Genomic DNA, 20,310 nt, shown 5'->3' on the forward strand with positions numbered 1-20,310 from the left:
TTGGAAAATGATCACCAATGTATCCACAATTTCTAGGGCCATCTCCTTGAGTACTCTGGGATGCAGACCATCAGGCCATGGGGATTTATCTGCCTTCAGTCCCAACAGTTTACCTAACACCATTTTCTGGCTAATGTGGATTCCCTTCAGTTCCTCCCTCCCACTAGATCATCGGTCCCCTAGTATTTTGGGGAGATTATGTCTTCCTTAGTGAAGTACTCGTTTAACTGTTCTGCCATTTCTTTGTTTCCAATTATAAATTCACCTGTCTCTGATTGTAAGGGACCTACATTTGTCTTCATTAATCATTTCCTTTTTTACATATCTAAAGAAGCTTTTAGAATCAGTTTTTATATTCCCCGCAAGCTTTCTTTCAAGCTCTTTTTTCCCCCCTTTTAACTAAACCCTTTGTCCTCTGTCGAGTCCTAAATTTCTCCCAGTCCTCCAGCTTGCTACTTCCTCTGGCCAATTTATATGCCTTTTCCTTGGATTTAACACTATCCTTGATTTCCCTCGTTAGCCACGGTCAAGCCGCCTTCCCCATTTTAGCACATTGGCCTTCATCAGTCAGAGTATTGAGTAAGAAGTTGGGAGGTCGTGTTGCAGTTGTATAAGACGTTGGTGAGACCGCATTTAGAATATTGTGTTCAGTTCTGGGCACCATGTTATAGGAAAGATATTGTCAAGCTTGAAAGGGTTCAGAAAAGATTTACGAGGATGTTACCAGGACTGGAGGGTGTGAACTATAGGGAGAGGTTGAATAGGCTGGGTCTCTATTCCTTGGAGCGCAGGAGGATGAGGGGTGATCTTTTAGAGGTGTACAAAATCATGAGAGGAATAGATCGGGTAGATTCATAGAGTATCTTGCCCAGAGTAGGGGAGTCGAGGACCAGAGGACATAGGTTCAAGGTGAAAGGGAAAAGATTTAATAGGAATTTTAGGGGTAACTTTTTCACACAAAGGGTGGTAGGTGTATGGAACAAGCTGCCAGAGGAGGTAGTTGAGGCTGGGACTATCCCATCGTTTAAGAAACAGACAGGAATATGGATAGGACAAGTTTGGAGGGATATGGACCAAGCGCTGGCAGGTGGGACAAGTGTAGCTGGGACATTGTTGGCAGGTGTGGGCAAGTTGGGCCGAAGGGCATGTTTCCACACTGTATCACTCTATGTCTCTATGACTCCATGAGAACTGGTAAACTATTTTCAGCAAATGAAAGGTGCAAATCAACATCTGAATCAAGGATGAGTTTTAAATTACTCTTCGTAACTGAGAACTAACAATGAACAAGAACAGGTGATGAATGAAGAGAAACTGGGTACAAATGATGGAGGGCTAGCAAAATTTTGGATGAGCGGGTTACTGATGATAGAATGAGGAATGAAGGCTAGGAGTGTGTTGAAATAGTCCGGTCCAGGCATAAAAAGGGGTTTTGCAACTGTTGAACTAATGATGATAAGGATGATGGTAGATTCTGCACCACTCTGTACAGTGTTGAGTACTCACTTTTCTTTAAAAGAATATCAAATCAAGTTACTGACCTATTCCTGATCCGCACTAATGTAGGTATGTTACAAAACTTACCTTCAGCGGTGCTGCATTTCTGCCACTGGCCGTGTGCGTGATTTTGGCGCCTTTGGGGGGGGGGGGGGGGGGGTTAAAACACGTTTTTTTCCTATCTTGTCCTGGATTATATTTTGTTGGAGTGCAAGCTTTTGCTGAAGAATTGTTCTGACGGGCGTTCTGTGTATTTGTTTTTAAATCGCCCGACAAGTTCAGCGCTGGAGTAATTTTAAAATCAGCTTCTAAAGTCGTCAACGCCGACAACGGGGATGGATTTCAGGTACGGGACAGTTAAAGGAAAGCCGTTTATTTTATGTATAAAAGTGCTCCTTAAGATGCCTTTAATTCACATTTTACGTTGCGAAACGGTGATTTTCCCCCCCATACGAACCGGTAGTATTTTTCCTGCCGATATGGGGTTTAAATTCACCGCAAACCGCAACGTTCCAAATGATCGCGTTCCACTCGCTAGATGATTTAAATGGCCATTAATTTACAGGTATTAAAGGTTCCTTCCATTTGGCCTATAAATCCATGACAATGAGATTTAAAAATTATGTTATATTGTGAATTCTTGTGTGAATGTTATTTGGACACTTAGGCTATTTAAAAATGTTAATCTATTCTAAAGAAATAGATAGATGTTTAGATCTAGTAATTGAATTTTGTAATTAGCTACAATAACCATATAACCATATAACAATTACAGCACGGAAACAGGCCATCTCGACCCCTCTAGTCCGTGCCGAACACATAATCTCCCCTAGTCCCTAGTTACAATTAGGTAACTAACTAATTATATGCTTTAATTTCAGGTCATCCAAGTAAGATTGTTTCATATTTGTTTCAGAATACTTCAATCTATAATAACTAATACATTTCTTTCAGTTCTCTTAATTTTTAAGAAAGTTATGGGCTTTTGACTGCCCTCTCACAGCTTTTGAGTTAAGTCAATGGAAAAGCAATAGGGAACAAGATGTTAATTTCCGAGTATGAAAATGGCCATAACTTTTTTAATACTGAAGATATGAAAGTGAATTAGGTCAAATTAAACTTATTTTTATGTTTTATCTGATGGGATAAATTACACTTGATTTTTAAAATCTCAACATTTTGTAACATTGCTAACTACTGTAGTTTAGAAACATATTTTTAGCAAAAATCTTCTGAAAAATGTGTTTTCCATATATGCTGCCATCATTTTGATATCTGCTTGCTATACATTTTGAAAACCTATATCATGTCCTTTACAAAATATGTTACTAAACTATTGAGAAATGGGAATCCTAATTTTTCAATGAATCTACTGCTGCAGTTCTCTGATCTCTCAGCTTTAGAATAGATTTTTGGGCAGGAGTGGTGGATGGATGTAAACACAGAACTTTAAAATGATCACAAAGAGCAGGGTCGAGCAATAGCTTCATTTCTTTGTTCTATTCTTGAAAAGCATGTCTACTAACTTTGTATTTTCATTCTATCTCATGCTTTCAAAGCTGATTATTCTTACCTACAGTTCCAATTAAGATCATTTCAATACAAGTCCCACTGGTATTCATAAACAATCTATAGGTTTAACTAACCATCCTTTACCAAAAATAACAGATTAATGACCAATGGATTCACCACCACAGAAAGAATGATGGACAAATAGTTTCAACTGCAGACCTCACCCCCTTCTTAAAATCTAAGATACAGTGCATTCCATCAACCTATTTCCATGAAGCGAGAGGACCTGATTACCAACAATTCTAAACATCTTTGGAGACACAAGGAACTGCAGATGCTAGAATCCTGAGCAAAACACAAAGTGCTGGAGGATCACAACAGGTCAGACAGCATCTGGAAAAGGCAGCCTGAAGGAGGGTCTGAATCTGAACATCACCCATTCATTCCCATCACAGATGCTGCCTGACTCACTGAGTTCCTCCAGCACTTATGTTGTCTTCTTGTATTTTCCTTAACGCATCAAGGGAAGACGTTAGTAGAGAAAGAATGGAATGTCTTCATGCCTGTATTCAAATGATGGTGGGGAAAAAACAAATGCCATTTTTGTTCTAACAGTTTCATGACACTCTGGGTAGTGCAATAGATTCGATTATTTTTTGTTGAGATTAAAATGCAAAGCAATAATAGCTCAGGCAAGATGAATAACAACAAATCCTTTCAAATATCGATGTGACAATTGGGAAAACAGCTTGGATCAGATCATTAAGTGATGCAACAATTTGGCCCCAGTTTCCACGCCGGGCTTCTGATGCCCCTCTCGGCCATCAACGGCCCACCAGCCGCTTCCAGGACACACCTACCGACCTTAACCACAAGGCCGGGCTGCCAATGCCAGCCCACACCTGGACGCTGGACCTACTGCCTCCGCCACTGCCACCCGACCACACAGCTTCCTCAGCCACTTCCAGGTAGACTTGCCGCCGCTGCCGACCCAAACCTGCACTTCCCACAATACTCAACCTCCCCCTGGCTGCCAGAAGGCCGGGGTCATCAATGCACCTGCATTCCAGGCCCAGAGTCTGAAGAAGGATCTTTACCCACAACATCACCCAACCATGTTCTCCAGAGATGCTACCTGACCTGCTGAGTTACTCCAACACTTTGCGTCCTTTTGTGTATTAATCAGAATCTGCAGTTCTTTATTTCTACTACTTATACAATATCAGTAATCCCTTACTGAGTTATAGCAACTGGCAATAACAGACACTATTTCCCCTTCTCCTCCTCCCATGCTCTGTCATAATGAGGGTTTACTGTAAAAATGGATTTCCAAGCTCACCATCTTTGTGACTCCTGGATTTGCAAATCAGCTCCTGTGTCTGTTTTCATTAGGAAGCGAAAAGTGTTTAAAGCAAAAACAAATTGTCGGTGCTGGGATCCTCTTGGAAGAAACCCTTCAATTTGTTATATTTGTGGGTTCTCTCTCCACAAGTGCATCCTACATGTTAGTTTCCAGGTTTTTTTAATATTTTAAAGCACAGCTGTTTATATTTGTAAAGTGATTGGCTTTAAAATCTTCATAGTCTTTAAGTTTGTGTTCATAATTAAAGTGGAATTTGGAAACACAAATTTGTTGGATTTTGCAAACAAACATAGTCTGAATGCAACTGTCGGCACTATTCCAGTTAAATGCCAACAAGGCCAAAACATAACTAACATGTCAGGCATTTTCACATTTAAGATTTCCATCATTGATAATCCCATCTTTTTATTTTGCTGGTTTTGAATTTGTTTCTCTTTATTTTCTGTGATATCCCAGCAAAACTGAGTTGATAATTTTACTGCAGGGGTCAGGGACAAATTTTGAGCAAGCACAACCCTTTAGAAATCGAAACTAACCAACTAACAGTATAAAAGTTGCTGTAAATATCACAATAACTTAAATAGTTTTACATCAAGACTTGAAAGGATCATTGACCCACCTTCTCCAATTAAAAGACTGAATTACACTCATCTTTGTATACCTCAGCAACACATTCCCTGCTCCAATAACCTATGTCAACATAATTAGCATTATGAACAGGACGGATTCGAGGGTTGTTCCATGGGGGTTCTAGTCCCAAGTATCTAATTATTGTGAATAACTGCCCTTTAATTCCTATTATCTAACCAATTAATAAACCAATTTACGGCTTAATTTTGCACGGTATAAGGTTTTGCAGTAGTTATGTTATCTGAAAATTTCCAACCCCCACTCCACTTTTTCTGAGAACCAATTGAAATGTCACTATTTTATCCCAAGCATTACATTTCCTGGAGAAATGAAAGTTTGTTCGACACAAGCCTGGAATCTCTGCAAATCCAAGTATTATCCATTCACAGCTGTAACTTTGGCAGAAACCCATGACAGCAGTGTACACTATTTACAGTTTCTGATAACCTTCCACTGATGTTGCAGCTGGAGATCAAGATGCCTTGATGTTACTTTAAATATATTGGCAGGACTAGAGAGTGTGAGCTATAGGGAGAGGTTGAATAGGCTGGGTCCCTATTCCTTGGAGTGCAGGAGGATGAGGGGTGATCTTATAGAGGTGTATAAAATAATAAGAGGAATAGATCGGGTACACATAATCTCTTGCCCAGGGTAGGGGAATCGAGGACCAGAGGACCTAGGTTCAAGGTGAAGGGGAAAAGAGTTAATAGGAATCTGAGGGGTAACTTTTTCACACAAGGGAGGGGGGGGGGGGGGGGGGGGGGTATGGAACAAGCTGCCAGAGGTAGTTGAGGCTGGGAATATCCCAACGTATAAGAAACAGTTAGACAGGTACATGGATATGGCAGGTTTGGAGCGATATGGTCCAAACACAGGCCAGGTGGGACTAGTGTAGCTGGGATATGTTGGCCGGTGTGGGCAAGTTGGGCCGAAGGGCCTGTTTCCACACTGCTTACAATTTACATTGCTTCCTTTCTACTAAATGTATGAGAGAGATTGGAACTCTCTACCACAGAAGGCAGTGGGGGCCAAATCACTGAACGTACTGTATTGATGGAGGAGATAAGATTTTTTATCAGGGATATGGGAATAGAGCAGGAATATATTGCTGAAATGGCAGCACAGTGGTTGAGTTGCTGCCTTACAGCGCCACAGATCCGGGATCGATCCTGACTATGGGTGCTTAATGGAGTTTGGATGTTCTCCCTGCGACCGTGTGGGTTTTCTCTGGGTGTTCCGGTTTCCTCCCACAGTCCAAACACGTGCAGGCTTGTAGGTTAATTGGCATCTGTAAATTGGCCTTAGTGTGTCGGACAGTGTTAGTACATGGGGTGACCACTGGTCGACGCAGATTCAGTGGGTTGAAGGACCTGTTTACGCTGTATCTTTGTTTAAGAAGGAACTGCAGATGCTGGAAAATCGAAGAAGGGTTTCGGCCCGAAACTTTGCTTATTTCCTTCGCTCCATAGATGCTGCTGCACCCGCTGAGTTTCTCCAGCATTTTTGTGTACCTACGCTGTATCTTTAACCTGTTCAGTGCCACCCGGGTCATGGGAGGTATATTCGGGTCATGTTGTATAGCACTATTCCAACTAAGCTTTGCACGATTTGTTCTTATTAATAATCTCTGATATATATATATTACATCTCCAAGTTTGCGGATGACGCAGTTGGGTGGCAGTGTGAACTGTGAGGAGGATGCTATAAGGCTGCAGGGTGACTTGGATAGGTTGGGTGAGTGGGCAGATGCAGTATAATCTGGAAAAATGTGAGGTTATCCACTTTGGTGGCAAGAACAAGATGGCAGATTATTATCTGAATGGTATCAGATTAGGAAACGGGGAGGTGCAATGAGACCTTTGGTGTCCTTGTACATCAGTCGCTGAAAGTAAGCGGGTACAACAGGCAGTAATGAAACCTAATTGGACTTCGTAAAAAGAGTTTTTGAGTATAGGAGCAAGGAGGTCCTACTGCAGTTGAGCCCTGATGAGACTGCACCTAGAGCATTGTGTGCAGTTTTGGTTTCCTAATTTGAGGAAAGACATTCTAGCTATTGAGAGAGTGTAGTGTAGGTTCACCAGGTTAATTCTCGAGATGGCGGGATAGACATATGATGAAAGATTGGATCAACTGGGCTTACATTCACTGGAATTTAGAAGGATGAGTGGGAATCTTATAGAAACATACACAAATTATTAAGGGATTGGAAACGCTAGATGCCGGATAAATGTTCCCGATGTTGGGGGAGTTCAGAACCAGGGGGTCACAGTTTAAGAATAAGGAGTAGGCCATTTAGGACTGAGATCAAGAAAATCTTTTTTCAGCCAGAGAGTTGTGAAACTGGAATTTTTTGCCATAGAAGGCAGTGGAGGCCAATTCACTGGATGTATTCAAGAGATAGTTAGATATAGCTCTTAGGGCTAAAGGAATCATGGAATATGGGGAGAAGGCAGGTACTGATTCTGGATAATTAGCGGTGCTGGCTCGAAGGGCCGAATGGCCTACTCCTGCACCTATTGTTTATTGTCTAGTGTCTAAGAGAGACCTGTACTTCTCTCAGCCAATGTATGAAACAAAGAGCTGATTAACAAAGATTATCTTCTGGAAATACATTTTGTAAGATCCTACTAGTCATAGCCATTTGATAAAACATTCTTGTTCCTTTCCCCAGTTCTAATCCCCAGTTTCTAATCTAATCAATTAATAAAGTTTAATCTAATCTAATCAGGTTGTAATGCCCACACAAAGGTAAATTGTTTGTTAATTTTAACAATAACATACAATACAATACAATACATCACAATGAAAAATAGGAGCAGGAGGAGGAGTGGGAGTAGAGACAGGTACAGTAGTGGCATTTACGAGGCATATGAATCTGCAGGGAATGGAGGAAGATGTGCAGGCTAAAGATAGTTGTTATTGGCATCATGCTTGGCACACACATTGTGGACCAATGGGGCTGTTCCTATACTGACCGTTGTTTGTTCTATAAATGTGGAGATTTCAACATGTAACAATGGTCGGGCAAAAGGAAGACTTTCTAAAAGATTGCAAACTTATTGTCAGGGATGAATATATATTGGCTCACAGATCAGCCATTGAAGCAATAGAATGGTGCAAGATCCTATATAAAAATAGTAAATTAATGAGATATTACTTTCAAGTCAGATGGAGATCTTTGCTCCCAGTAATTCCGCAAGCCTGTATTAAAGCATCATATATTTGGAGAAATATTGCACCATTACATTTGCAAACTAATATGGAAGACCGTTCAACAGTTGGTTCACCTGTGAAACAGTCGCTTTCAATTTACTTGAATGAGGAATGGGAAATTAAACAGTCTCAACAGGAATAATTTTGATGAAAAACTGGGGCCAAATTGTTGCATCACTGAATGATCTGATCCAAGCTGTTTTCCCAAGTGTCACTCATCGATATTTGAATTACCACTGAATGCGTGAAAGAACAATTACAGCAAAGCATGACAATGCAGGCCATGAATAAAGACTTTCTTATGAAGTGGACGCTATAAATGTATTGAGTGTGACAGGCTGTACAATTTCCTGTTGAATCTGTCACCACCTGGTGCGCCATCACATAATCCCGAACTAAGAGGAGCTTCAGTCATGCTGGTCAGGAATTTGGATTCACCAACACAAATCAACGGAGCTGGATTATCAGTTCAAAATTACTACCAATGCTATTACAAAATCCTGTAAGCGCTCAACCTAGATAACCAAGCCTAAAGCCAAAGTATTACCTAAAATTAATATACACACTTATGCTGTTGGACAATAAATAACTCCATATGCAATAGTAAGCTTTCTACATGTTAACAAACACATAATAACTACTCGTTTGGATGCCAAGTATATCATTGGGATTATCAAGTGGGCACCTCCCTTCACTGGTGTTTCTTTGAGGTAGGTCCACGACACCTCATAAAGGCTCAACAGTTAGTTCTGAAAATTATTCCTGTTGAGACTGTTTAATTTCCCATTCCTCATTCAAGTAAATTGAAAGCGACTGTTTCACAGGTGAACCAACTGTTGAACGGTCTTCCATATTAGTAGAGATTATATTGTGGGCCAAAGGAATTGATCATTTGGCCCACAATATAATCGCTACATTTTTATACTGAATTCAAAGGGGAAAAACTGGTAGATTGGAAGCATTAAACATTGAAATCAAAACTAAACAACTTAGAACAGCAACATTGAAGTTAAGTAATTGTACATACTGTGCAAAGGTACATACCTACATAAAGAGAACTATATTAATGTAATTTTTCATATCCATATTTTCAATGTATGCTTTAATTAGTAACTTTAGTTAAATTACATAATGTTAACCATTAATTATATTATTCATGAAATAATTATATACTTAAGTTAGATTTCATTTCATTTGGTTCATGTATAAAACCAAATTGCATGGAAATAAATTCAAAAAATTCAAAACTGGCTGCGACTAAAAATAGGTTGCCGTTTTAAAAATCGGTAATTTTTTAGTCGAAGCCGGTTGCGATACTAGTTGGTGGTTGCCGGAGGTTGCAGGTAGCAACAGGTTACCTGCAGCTTCCGGCAACCACCTGCAACCTCCGGCAACCACCTTCAACTAGCATCACAACCGGCTTCAACTAAAAAATTACCGATTTTTAAAACGGCAACCTATTGTTAGTCGCGGCTGGTTTTGAATTTTTTGAAATAATCGCCGGAACATAGAAGAAGCGGAAACCACTTTCGACCATTAGGGAGACTGACAAAAACCTCCGGGAACCGCATGGAAACCTTGGGTGGGGCGCAAAGTCTCCAGAGGTTTCTGTTCAGGTTTCCTAAGTGGGACAGGGGCAAAAGCAGGCAGGTACAGCAGGTAGTGAAGAAAGCAAATGGCATGTTGGCCTTTATAACACGAGGAGTTGAGTATAGGAGCAAAGAGGTCCTTCTGCAGTTGTACAGAGCCCTAGTGAGACCACACCTGGAGTATTGTGTGCAGTTCTGGTCCCCTAATTCGAGGAAGGACATTCTTGCTATTGAGGGAGCGCAACGTAGGTTTAGAAGGTTAATTCCCGGGATGGCAGGACAGTCATATGCTGAGAGAATGGAGCGGCTGGGCTTGTATACTCTGGAATTTAGAACGACGAGAGGGAATCTTATTGAAGCATATAAGATTGTTAAGGGTTTGGACACGCTAGCGACAGGAGACACGTTCCCGATGTTGGGGGAGTTCAGAACCAGGGGCCAGTTTAAGAAGAAGGAGTAAGCCATTTAGACAGAGAGTTGTGAGTCTGTGGAATTCTCTGCCTCAGAGGGCGGTGGAGGCAGGTTCTCTGGATACTTTCAAGAGAGAGCTAGATAGGGCTCTTAAAGATAGCGGAGTTGGGGGATATGGGGAGAAGGCAGGAACGGGGTACTGATTGTGGATGATCAGCCATGATCACATTGAATGGCTGGCTCAAAGGGCCGAATTGCCTACTCCTGCACCTATTGTCTAAACATTATTCACGTTATTCCCTTTATCATGTATCTATCTGTTCACTGTGGATGACTCGATCGTAATCATGTACTGTCTTTCCAATGATTGGTTTGCAAACAACAATAGCTTTTCACTGTACCCCGATGCACGTGACAATAAACTAAACTTGATGGCTCGATTGTAATCATGTATTGTCTTTCTGCAACAACTGCATGTAGAGCAGTTGGAGTATATTAACCAAGTACAGATCTTATCCTGGAAAGAACAGCAGATGCTGGTTTAAATCAAAGATAGACACAAAATGCTGGAGTAACTCAGCGGGACAGGCAGCATCTTTGGAAAGAAGGAATCACGTCGAGACCCTTCTTCAGACTGATTTAGCACTGATAAGCACAACACTGGCTTGGTTCATGTATAAAAAGGTAGGCCAATTGGACAAAGGCTGGCAAGTTCCTCATAGTGAACTCTCATGGCTCAAGAGAAATGGGATGAAAAGACAGCAAAATCAAATGTCATCATTTCAAGCTGAATTCCTTAATTATGATCTCTTGAATTTTACATAAGCTAAAAATATCCTGTTTTGCTTTACTAAATTTTAAAAAACCAGGCAGTTAAAAATGTCGGAAATTAATTATCAGCGATCTGCAAAAGAACTGCAAGCTCATCACAGCTATGTAAAGAAATGACAAAGTGGACTACAGAAAGTTACTTTATGAACAAATTTAAAACTATCCATGTGTACATGGCGTTTAATGAAACAAATGGATTCCAAAGTAAGTCCCGATTATTCTGTACGAGATGGTGGCACATTGATTCTTTTTTAAACTAAGGCACACGACATTGGCAGAAACAAAGAGTGAGGTAAGTCATATACAACTAGGGTCCAGGTTTACACAAGAGTTTTGTCCACAGCGCATTACTGCTTCTGGGGAGACACACCGCGGTGCTCATTGCTTCTATTTTCAGTCAGCTTTTGGCTTGCTTCCTCTTCATAACCAGATCGGCCAATAGTTTGTACCTGATTATGCATTCATCCTGCAGGAAAATAAGAGATTTGACAATAAGTCTACCTAGTCTTTTGTAACAGCAAATTGCATTTCAAACTATTTTCTTTACATTCATTAACATGGAAAAACATGCCAAAGGGCCTGACCCACCAGCATGCTGGTCCCACCATCAAACTCACCAATCAGCTGGGCAGGAGGCGGGCAACCTGAATTTGGACGTCGCACGGCGTCGGGCGGTGATGTCATCACGCAACGACATGCCGGGCGGTGACATCATCGCGCAACCCCACGCGCTAGGCGTACGCCGTCAGGACGATGCGTACGGCGTCAAGACGCTGCGTACGCCCTCAATGCGCCTGCGGGCCGACAGGCCGTTGGCGCGCGGGATTTTCGAACAGTGCAGGATTTTCGGAGCCCCGCGCGATGTCGGGACCAGCCCCGCACAACTCCATACGCCTCCGCGCTTCGAAGTGGGACCGGCCCCGTGCGGCTGTACGCCTCAAGCCACGTTTGGTCGCGCTAGACGCATGCAATCGCATGCTGGTGGGACAGGCCCTTAACTCCCTTCCGAGATCCCCGCCACAGAAACCAGTCTTCAGTCAATTGTATTCATTCCATGTTGTAACAGCTCAGAGTCCATGAAATGGCAAAGGCTATGGGATCAGGCAGCGTCCCTCTACTAGTATTTAAGCCGTGCATTCCTGGACCATTTGCATCTCTAGTCTGGTCAAGCGGTTCCAATAGAATGGCATCTATCAAATCGTGGGGGGAAAACTGCCCAGGTGTATCCTATTCACTAAATGCAGGCAACATTCAAATAAGCCGATTACAGCCCAACAATCTCTCAATTGGCAAACTGATGTCTATTGTCAGCAAGAGCGTCATCATGCAGTATTTACTCATTGATACTCAGTTTGGGTTTCACCAGGACTAGCCAGCTCCAGCATGCACCAAAAGATGTGAATTTTATAGGTACGAGTGACTGCCCGTGACATGAAAGCATCATTTAACGTTATGACCATCAGGAGCCCTGGTTATACTGAAGTCAAGCCCACCAGAGTGGCAATATTTGCTTGGACAGAGGGTCTTGAGGTCCATAGCTCCCTGAAAGTGCCAATGCAAGCAGATAGAGTTGTGAAGAAGACCTGTGGTATTGCCTTCATTGGTTGGAGCATTGTTCATAATAGTCAAGAAGTGAGGATGCATCTTTATAGGACTTTAGTTAGGTTGCATTTGGAGTGTTGCCTGCTGTTCTGGTCACCACATTACAGGAATGATTGGGAGGCTTTGGAAACGGTGCAGAAGAGGTACATAAAGTAGTGAGAGCCTAGAACACATTGCCAGGGGTGGGGGTGGTGGAGGAGGAGGCAGATACGATAGTGGTGTTTATGAGGCTATTAGATAGCCAAGTACAGGCAATAGAGGGATATCGATCATGTACAGGCAGATGAGATCAGTTTAACTTGGCATCATATTTGGCACAAACATTGTGGGCCGAAGGGCCTGTTCCTGTGCTGTACTGTTCTATGTTCTGCCAATATTGTTGAGGTCACCATTAACCAGCAACTTGACTTGTGCCATCTACATAAATGTTACAGCAGAACAGTCAAAGACAGGGCAGACAAAGGGTGGTGGGTGTATGGAACAAGCTGCCAGAGGAGGTAGTTGAGGCTGGCATTATCCCAACATTTCAGAAATAGTTAGACAGGTACATGTACAGGACAGGTTTGGAGGGATATGGACCAAACGTGGGCAGGTGGGACCATTGTAGCTGGGACATGTTGGTCGGTGTGGGCAAGTCGGGTCGAAGGGCCTGTTTCCACACTGTATCACTCTATGGCTTCACGACTGACTCAGCAAGCTCCTCAACCCCACGCCTACAGGTACAGCCCAACTCCTCAAATCCATGTCTACATATGCATGTCAGAATTATTATAAACTATGGTCTACAAGCCTGGCTGACTGCTGCTCTACCGAGAGCCAAGATGCTCATCCCCACTTGGAACAAAACGCTCAATTGTACTGCAATAATTCATTCATTCTTTCTACCAATAGAAGCATACGACTGCAGAGTACCCAAGGGACCAGTAAGGTTTTTGAGGAGAGGATTCCAGATTCCCTTTCCAGTGAACTATGCATGAAAAGGATTTGTTTCCCTGCACTGCACAATTTGTAAAGACAGTGTGGCACGTTAGCACAGCAGTAGAGTTGCAACTGTACAGCACCAGAGACCCAGGTTCGATCCTGACTATAGGTGCTATCTGTATGGGTTTTCTCTGTTATTTCCAGTTTCTTCCCATGCTCCAAGCTGTGAGGAGGATGCTAGGAGGCTGCAAGGTGACTTGGATAGGTTGGCTGAGTGGGCAAATGCATGGCAGAAGCAGTATAATGGGTCCTTTTCAGAATGGCAGGCAGTGACTAGTGGGGTACCACAAGACTCAGTGCTGGGACCCCAGCTATTTACAATATATATTAATGATCTGGGTGAGGGAATTGAATGCAACATCTCCAAGTTTGCGGATGACACGAAGACAGTGTTAGCTGTGAGGAGGATGCTAGGAGGTTGCAAGGTGACTTGGATAGGTTGGGTGAGTGGGCAAATGCATGGCAGATGCAGTATAATGTGGATAAATGTGAGGTTATCCACTTTGGTGGCAAAAACAGGAAAGTAGACTATTATCTGAATGGTGGCCGATTAGGAAAAGGGGAGATGCAACGAGACCTGGGTGTCATGGTCCACCAGTCATTGAAAGTAGGAAAGCAGGTGCAGCAGGCAGTGAAGAAAGCGAATGGTATGTTAGCATTCATACAATACAATACAATACGGATTTATTTAAATAGCAAAAGGATTTGAGTATAAGAGCAGGGAGGTTCTACTGCAGTTGTACAGGGTCTTGGTGAGACCACACCTGGAGTATTGTGTACAGTTTTGGTCTCCTAATCTGAGGAAAGACATTCTTGCCATAGAGGGAGTACAGAGAAGTTTCACCAGACTGATTCCTGGGATGGCAGGACTTTCATATGAAGAAAGACCGGATAGACTCGGCTTGTACTCGTTAGAATTTAGAAGATTGAGGGGGGATCTTATAGAAACTTACAAAATTCTTAAGGGGTTGGACAGGCTAGATGCAGGAAGATTATTCCAGATGTTGGGGAAGTCCAGAACTAGGGGTCACAGTTTAAGGATAAGAGGGAAGTATTTTAGGACCGAGATGAGAAAAATCATTTTTTACACAGGGAGTGGTGAATCTGTGGAATTCTCTGCCACAGAAGGTAGTTGAGGCCAGTTCATTGGCTATATTTAAGAGGGAGTTAGATGTGGCCCTTGTGGCTAAAGGGATCAGGGGGTATGGAGAGAAGGTAGGGATGGGATACTGAGTTGGATGATCAGCCATGATCATATCGAATGGCGGTGCAGGCTTGAAGGGCCGAATGGCCTACTCCTGCACCTATTTTCTATGTTTTCTATGTGTTCTAAGACGTTTGGACAGGACAAATAATGAATGGCCTGGATAGATGGATGTAGAGAGGATGTTTCCTCTAGTGGGAGAGTCTAGGTCCAGAGGGCAAAATCTCATATCTGGAATGGGAATAAAAGGGCGTATCCTGTGAAAGGGTTGAGGAGGAATTTTTTAGCCAGCGGATGGTGAACCTGTGGAATTCATTGCCACGGATGGCCATGGAGGCAAAGTCTTTGGGTATATTTAAAGCAGAGATTGACAGTTTCTTCATTAATAAGGGTGTCAATGGTTTATGGGGAGGAGGAAGGAGAATAGGGTTACAGAGAAAGATAGATCAGTCATGATTGAATAGTAGAGTATACTCCTTGGGCCAAATGCCTAATTCTGCTCCTATGACTTATAAGCATGGATAGGAAAGGTTTAGAGGGGATTGTGTCAAAGACAGGCAGGTGGGACCAGTGTTGATGGTGCAACTTGGTTGACATGGGCAAGTTGGGCCGAAGGGCCTGTTTCTGTGCTGAAGGACTATGATCCCATATGCTGCCTGTATCAAAATCCTCAATTATGTGCATTAGCTTCATAATCAGTGTGAATACGAGGACCGAAATATAGCTTTGGAAGAATGTTGAGTATTTTTAAATGATGCGAGACTGGGAAATATTGATGTTTAAAGGAACCTGGGTGGCCTTATACTCCATTAACTGAAGGCTAAAATGCAATGCAGCAGCCAAAATAATAGGACAGCCTACATTACTGGAAGATTTGAGTAAAAGATTAAATGTGTCATACTACAACTAATTAGGGTCTTGGTGAGATGTTAAGTATTGTGTTCAATTTGCTCTGCTTAGGAAAGGATATAATTGCTATCGAGGAAGTGTTACAAGAATTCAGCAGACTGGTGCCAGTAAAGATGGATATGTTAAACAAGAAGGTGGAATAGGCAAGAGTTTAACAGAATAGGTGATCTCTCATTGTATAAAAATCTGAGAGGATTTGTAGGTACAAGGACAATAGACAATAGGTGCAGGAGTAGGCCATTTGGCCTTTCGAGCCAGCACCGCCATTCAATGTGATCATGGCTGATCATCACCAATCAGTACCCCGTTCCTACCTTCTCCCCATATCCCCTGACTCCGCTATTTTTAAAATACCTATCTAGCTCTCTCTTGAAAGCATCCAGAGAACCCGCCTCCACTGAGGCAGAGAATTCCACACTCACTACTCTCTGTGAGAAAAAATGTTTCCTCGTCTCCGTTCTAAATGGCTTACTGCTTATTCTTAAACTGTGGTCCCTGGTTCTGGACTCCCCCAACATCGGGAACATGTTTCCAGCCTCTGGTGTGTTCAAGCCCTTAACAATCTTATATGTTTCAATGAGATCCCCTCTCATCCGTCTAAACTCCAGAGTGTACAAGCCCAGCTGCTCCATTCTCTCAGCATATGACAAACCCGCCATCCCGGGAATTAACCTTGTAAACCTACGCTGCACTCCCTCAATAGCAAGAATGTCCTTCCTCAAAACTGCACACAATACTCCAGGTGTGGTCTCACTAGGGCTCTGTACAACTGCAAAAGGACCTCTTTGCTCCTATAATCGATTCCTCTTGTTATAAAGGCCAACATGCCATTCACTTTCTTCACTGCCTGCTGTACCTGTAGGCTTACTTTCATAGACTGATGTACAAGGACCCCCAGATCCCATTGTACTTCTCCTTTTCCCAACTTGATGCCATTTAGATAGTAATCTGCCTTCCTGTTTTTGCTTCCAAAGTGGATAACCTCACATTTATCCGCATTAAACTTCATCTGCCATGCATCTGCCCACTCCCCCAAGTCACCCTGCATTTTCATAGCATCCTCCTCACAGTTCACACTGCCACCCAGCTTTGTGTCATCAGCAAATTTGCTAATGTTACTTTGAATCCCTTCATCCAAATCATTGTTGTATATTGTAAATAGCTGCAGTCCCAGCACCGAGCCTTGCGGTACCCCACTAGTCACTGCCTGCCATTCTGAAAGGGACCCGTTAATCCCTACTCTTTGTTTCCTGTCTGCAAACCACCTCTCTATCCATGTCAGCACTCTACCCCCAATACCATGTGCCCTAATTTTGGCCACTAATCTCCTATGTGGGACCTTATCAAATGCTTTCTGAAAGTCCAGGTACACTACATCCACTGGCTCTCCCTTGTCCATTTTCCGAGTTACATCTTCAAAAAATTCCAGAAGATTAGTCAAGCATGATTTCCCCTTCGTAAATCCATGCTGACTCGGACCGATCCTGTTACTGCTATCCAAATGTGCGGCTATGTCATCTTTTATAATTGACTCCGGCATCTTCCCCACCACCGATGTCAGGCTAACTGGTCTATAATTCCCAGTTTTCTCACTCCTGCCTTCCTTAAAATGTGGGATAACATTAGCTACCGTCCAATCCACAGGAACTGATCCTGAGTCTATAGAACATTGGAAAATTATCACCAATGCATCCACGATTTCTAGAGCCACTTCCTTAAGTACCCTGGGATGCAGACCATCAGGCCCTGGGGATTTATCAGCCTTCAGTCCCATCAGTCTATCCAACACCATTTCCTGCCTAATGTGGATTTCCTTCAGTTCTTCTGTCACCCCAGATCCTCTGGCCACTACTATATCAGGAAGATTGTTTGTGTCCTCCTTAGTGAAGACAGATCCAAAGTACCTGTTCAACTCATCTGCCATTTCCTTGTTCCCCATGATAAATTCACCTTTTTCGGTCTTCAAGGGTCCAACTTTGGTCTTAACACATTTTTTCCTCTTCTCATACCTGAAGAAGCTTTTACTATCCTGCTTTATATTCTTGGCTAGCTTACCTTCGTACCTCATCTTTTCTCCCCATATTGTCTTTTTGGTTATCTTCTGTTGTTCTTTAAACATTACCCAATCCTCTTGCTTCCTGCTCATCTTTGCTACGTTGTACTTCTTCTCTTTAATTTTTATACTGTCCCTGACGTCCCTTGTCAGCCATGGTCGTCCCTTTCTCCCCTTGGAATCTTTCTTCCTCCTAGGAATGAACTGATGCTGCACCTTCTGTATTATTCCTAGAAACACCTGCCATTGTTGTTCCACTGTCATCCCTGCTAGTGTATCTTTCCAGTCAACTTTGGCCAGCTCCTCCCTCATAGCCTCATAGTCCCCTTTATTCAACTGCAACACCTCCGATCTACTCTTCTCCCTCTCCAATTGTAGATGAAACCTAACCATGTTATGGTCACTGCCTCCTAATGGCTCATTAACCTCGAGGTCCTTTATCAAATCCGGTTCATTACATAACACTAATTACAGAATTGCCTTCTCCCTGGTTGGCTCCAATACAAGCTGTTCAAAGAATCCATCACGAAGGCACTCTACAAAGTCCATTTCTTGGGGTCCAGTACCAACCTGATTTCCCCAGTCTACCTGCATGTTGAAATCTCCCATAACAACCACAGCATTACTTTTACTACATGCCAATTTTAACTCCTGATTCAACTTGTGCCCTCTGTCCAGGCTACTGTTGATTAGTCCCATGAGGGTCTTTTTACCCTTACAATTCCTTAGTTCTATCGATACTAGCTGAGAAGGTCAGTCTCAAAGTACAATGGTACTTTATTGTCACATGTAGATAGGTGGTGAAATTCCTTTTTTGCATACAGTTCAGAAAAAAATCTTACAAAGGGTTAAGCCAGTTAGAGAAGGAGCTATTTTTTCCACGCAAATGTTGGTGACTCTATAATATTCCACTCGAGGACAGCAGATGTTGTCATCAAATTCATTCAATACCAAAATTGATACTTTATTTCAATATTAAAAGGTATCAAAGGATATAAAGCAAGACAGGATAATGATGTTGATGTCGAAGATCAGTTGTGATCTGGATGAAAGATGAAACATGTTCACCAAGCGGCTGAGTAGTCTACATGTGCTTCAATGTGTCTTTGAGTTAATATGTGATGCCATGATCAAATACTGCACAAGCCACTTTTGTTCATTGACACTATCACCAGTCTTATTAACTCAGATTTTAAATAATAACCAAAACATTACCTTTGTTTTTTCTGGTACACATTTTGCTATTTTGTCCCAGCGTTCAGAAGTTCCCTTTGGATACTGCTGTAAGGCTAGTTCAAGCAATTTTTGTTGATTTTGATTCCACAATTCAACGGACTCTTCAGAAGAGCGAACTCTTGCTTTCCTATTCTTCTCCTCATCACTCTCATCATCATCCGCTTCTGCATTATCAAAGTCCCTCTGACGCCTTCCTTTCTGTTTCTGCTCGGTTTCTTCTTGGATCATACAAGTTTGCTCTGAGGTTTTAGCAGCTTTCCGTTTCCGAAGCCTGGTTTCCGCAGCAAGTCTGTCAGTGTAGTTACTTGGATCATCCCCATTCTCAAACCCTTCATGTTCTCCTTCAACCTCCACATCCCTTTTAGTAATTATGTGGTCAGGTAGGGCTGTTTCACGTTTAGCACTCTTTAAAGTCTGAGATGCAGACTTCAGTTCAAATAGTTTTACTGTTCCTGTTGAAAAACACACACGCGTTAATAGGACACATAATTTTCCGAAGTTTACCACAATTCTGCTTTGGTGAACAGGACTATCAATTCATAATTGTCCAGTCAAATATGTCCTACTGCTCCACCCTCTAGTAGGTGGTCAATATTTGTATTCAAATGAATCACAGATGTTATGCTATGAAGTTTACGGATAAGCAGCCAGTTACAAGGATGCCCATAGCTACCAAGTTGGACGGTGGGGGATTTATCAGAGCAAGACACAAAATGCTAGAGTAATGCAACAGGTCAGGCAGCATCTCTGGAGAGCACGGATAGGTGACATTTCAGGTTGGGACCCGTCTTTATCAGAATACACTGGGAAGACACAAGTTTGTGCTTGTACCATAGAAGTGTTTGTGTTTGTGCTTGTACCACAGAAGGTAGTTGAGGCCAGTTCATTGGTTATATTTAAGAGGGAGTTAGATGTGGCCCTTGTGGCTAAAGGGATCAGGGGGTATGGAGAGAAGGCAGGTACAGGATACTGAGTTGGATGATCAGCCATGATCATATTGAATGGCGGTGCAGGCTCGAAGGGCTGAATGGCCTACTGCTGCACCTATTTTCTATGTTTCCATGTTTCCATGTGCTGGAATGGGTATGGGATCTGTAGCTGCAGGCAAAAATCAAAATGGACCAACAAGGTCTGGTACTCAATGGACAAACAACTTTGACTGGAGATCCTTCTACTTCTGGATTTCTCTTGTCTCTCCATGCTGTTATTTAAAGTAATTATTATTTTGACAACCTATCACACACATTCTGTGGTCTCTCCATCCTGTCCCTTTCTGCTG

General features: G+C 42.5%; 1 protein-coding gene across 1 annotated transcript in view; it reads right to left on the reverse strand.

Moving 5' to 3' along the window:
* Positions 1-11,173: 11,173 nt before the first annotated feature.
* Positions 11,174-20,310, reverse strand: part of dnajc1 (DnaJ heat shock protein family (Hsp40) member C1) — a 115,071-nt gene continuing 105,934 nt past the window's right edge. Inside the window, exons 11-12 of the mRNA XM_033015510.1 lie at positions 19,011-19,483; positions 11,174-11,512 (exon numbers count right to left, since the gene is read on the reverse strand). Of these exons, the coding sequence (XP_032871401.1) occupies positions 11,444-11,512; positions 19,011-19,483 (542 nt within the window). The 3' untranslated portion in view covers positions 11,174-11,443. The remainder of the gene's footprint in view (positions 11,513-19,010; positions 19,484-20,310) is intronic.

Source organism: Amblyraja radiata, chromosome 2, assembly GCF_010909765.2.
Source record: "Amblyraja radiata isolate CabotCenter1 chromosome 2, sAmbRad1.1.pri, whole genome shotgun sequence".
In the NCBI taxonomy this organism is placed as follows: Eukaryota; Metazoa; Chordata; class Chondrichthyes; order Rajiformes; family Rajidae; genus Amblyraja; species Amblyraja radiata.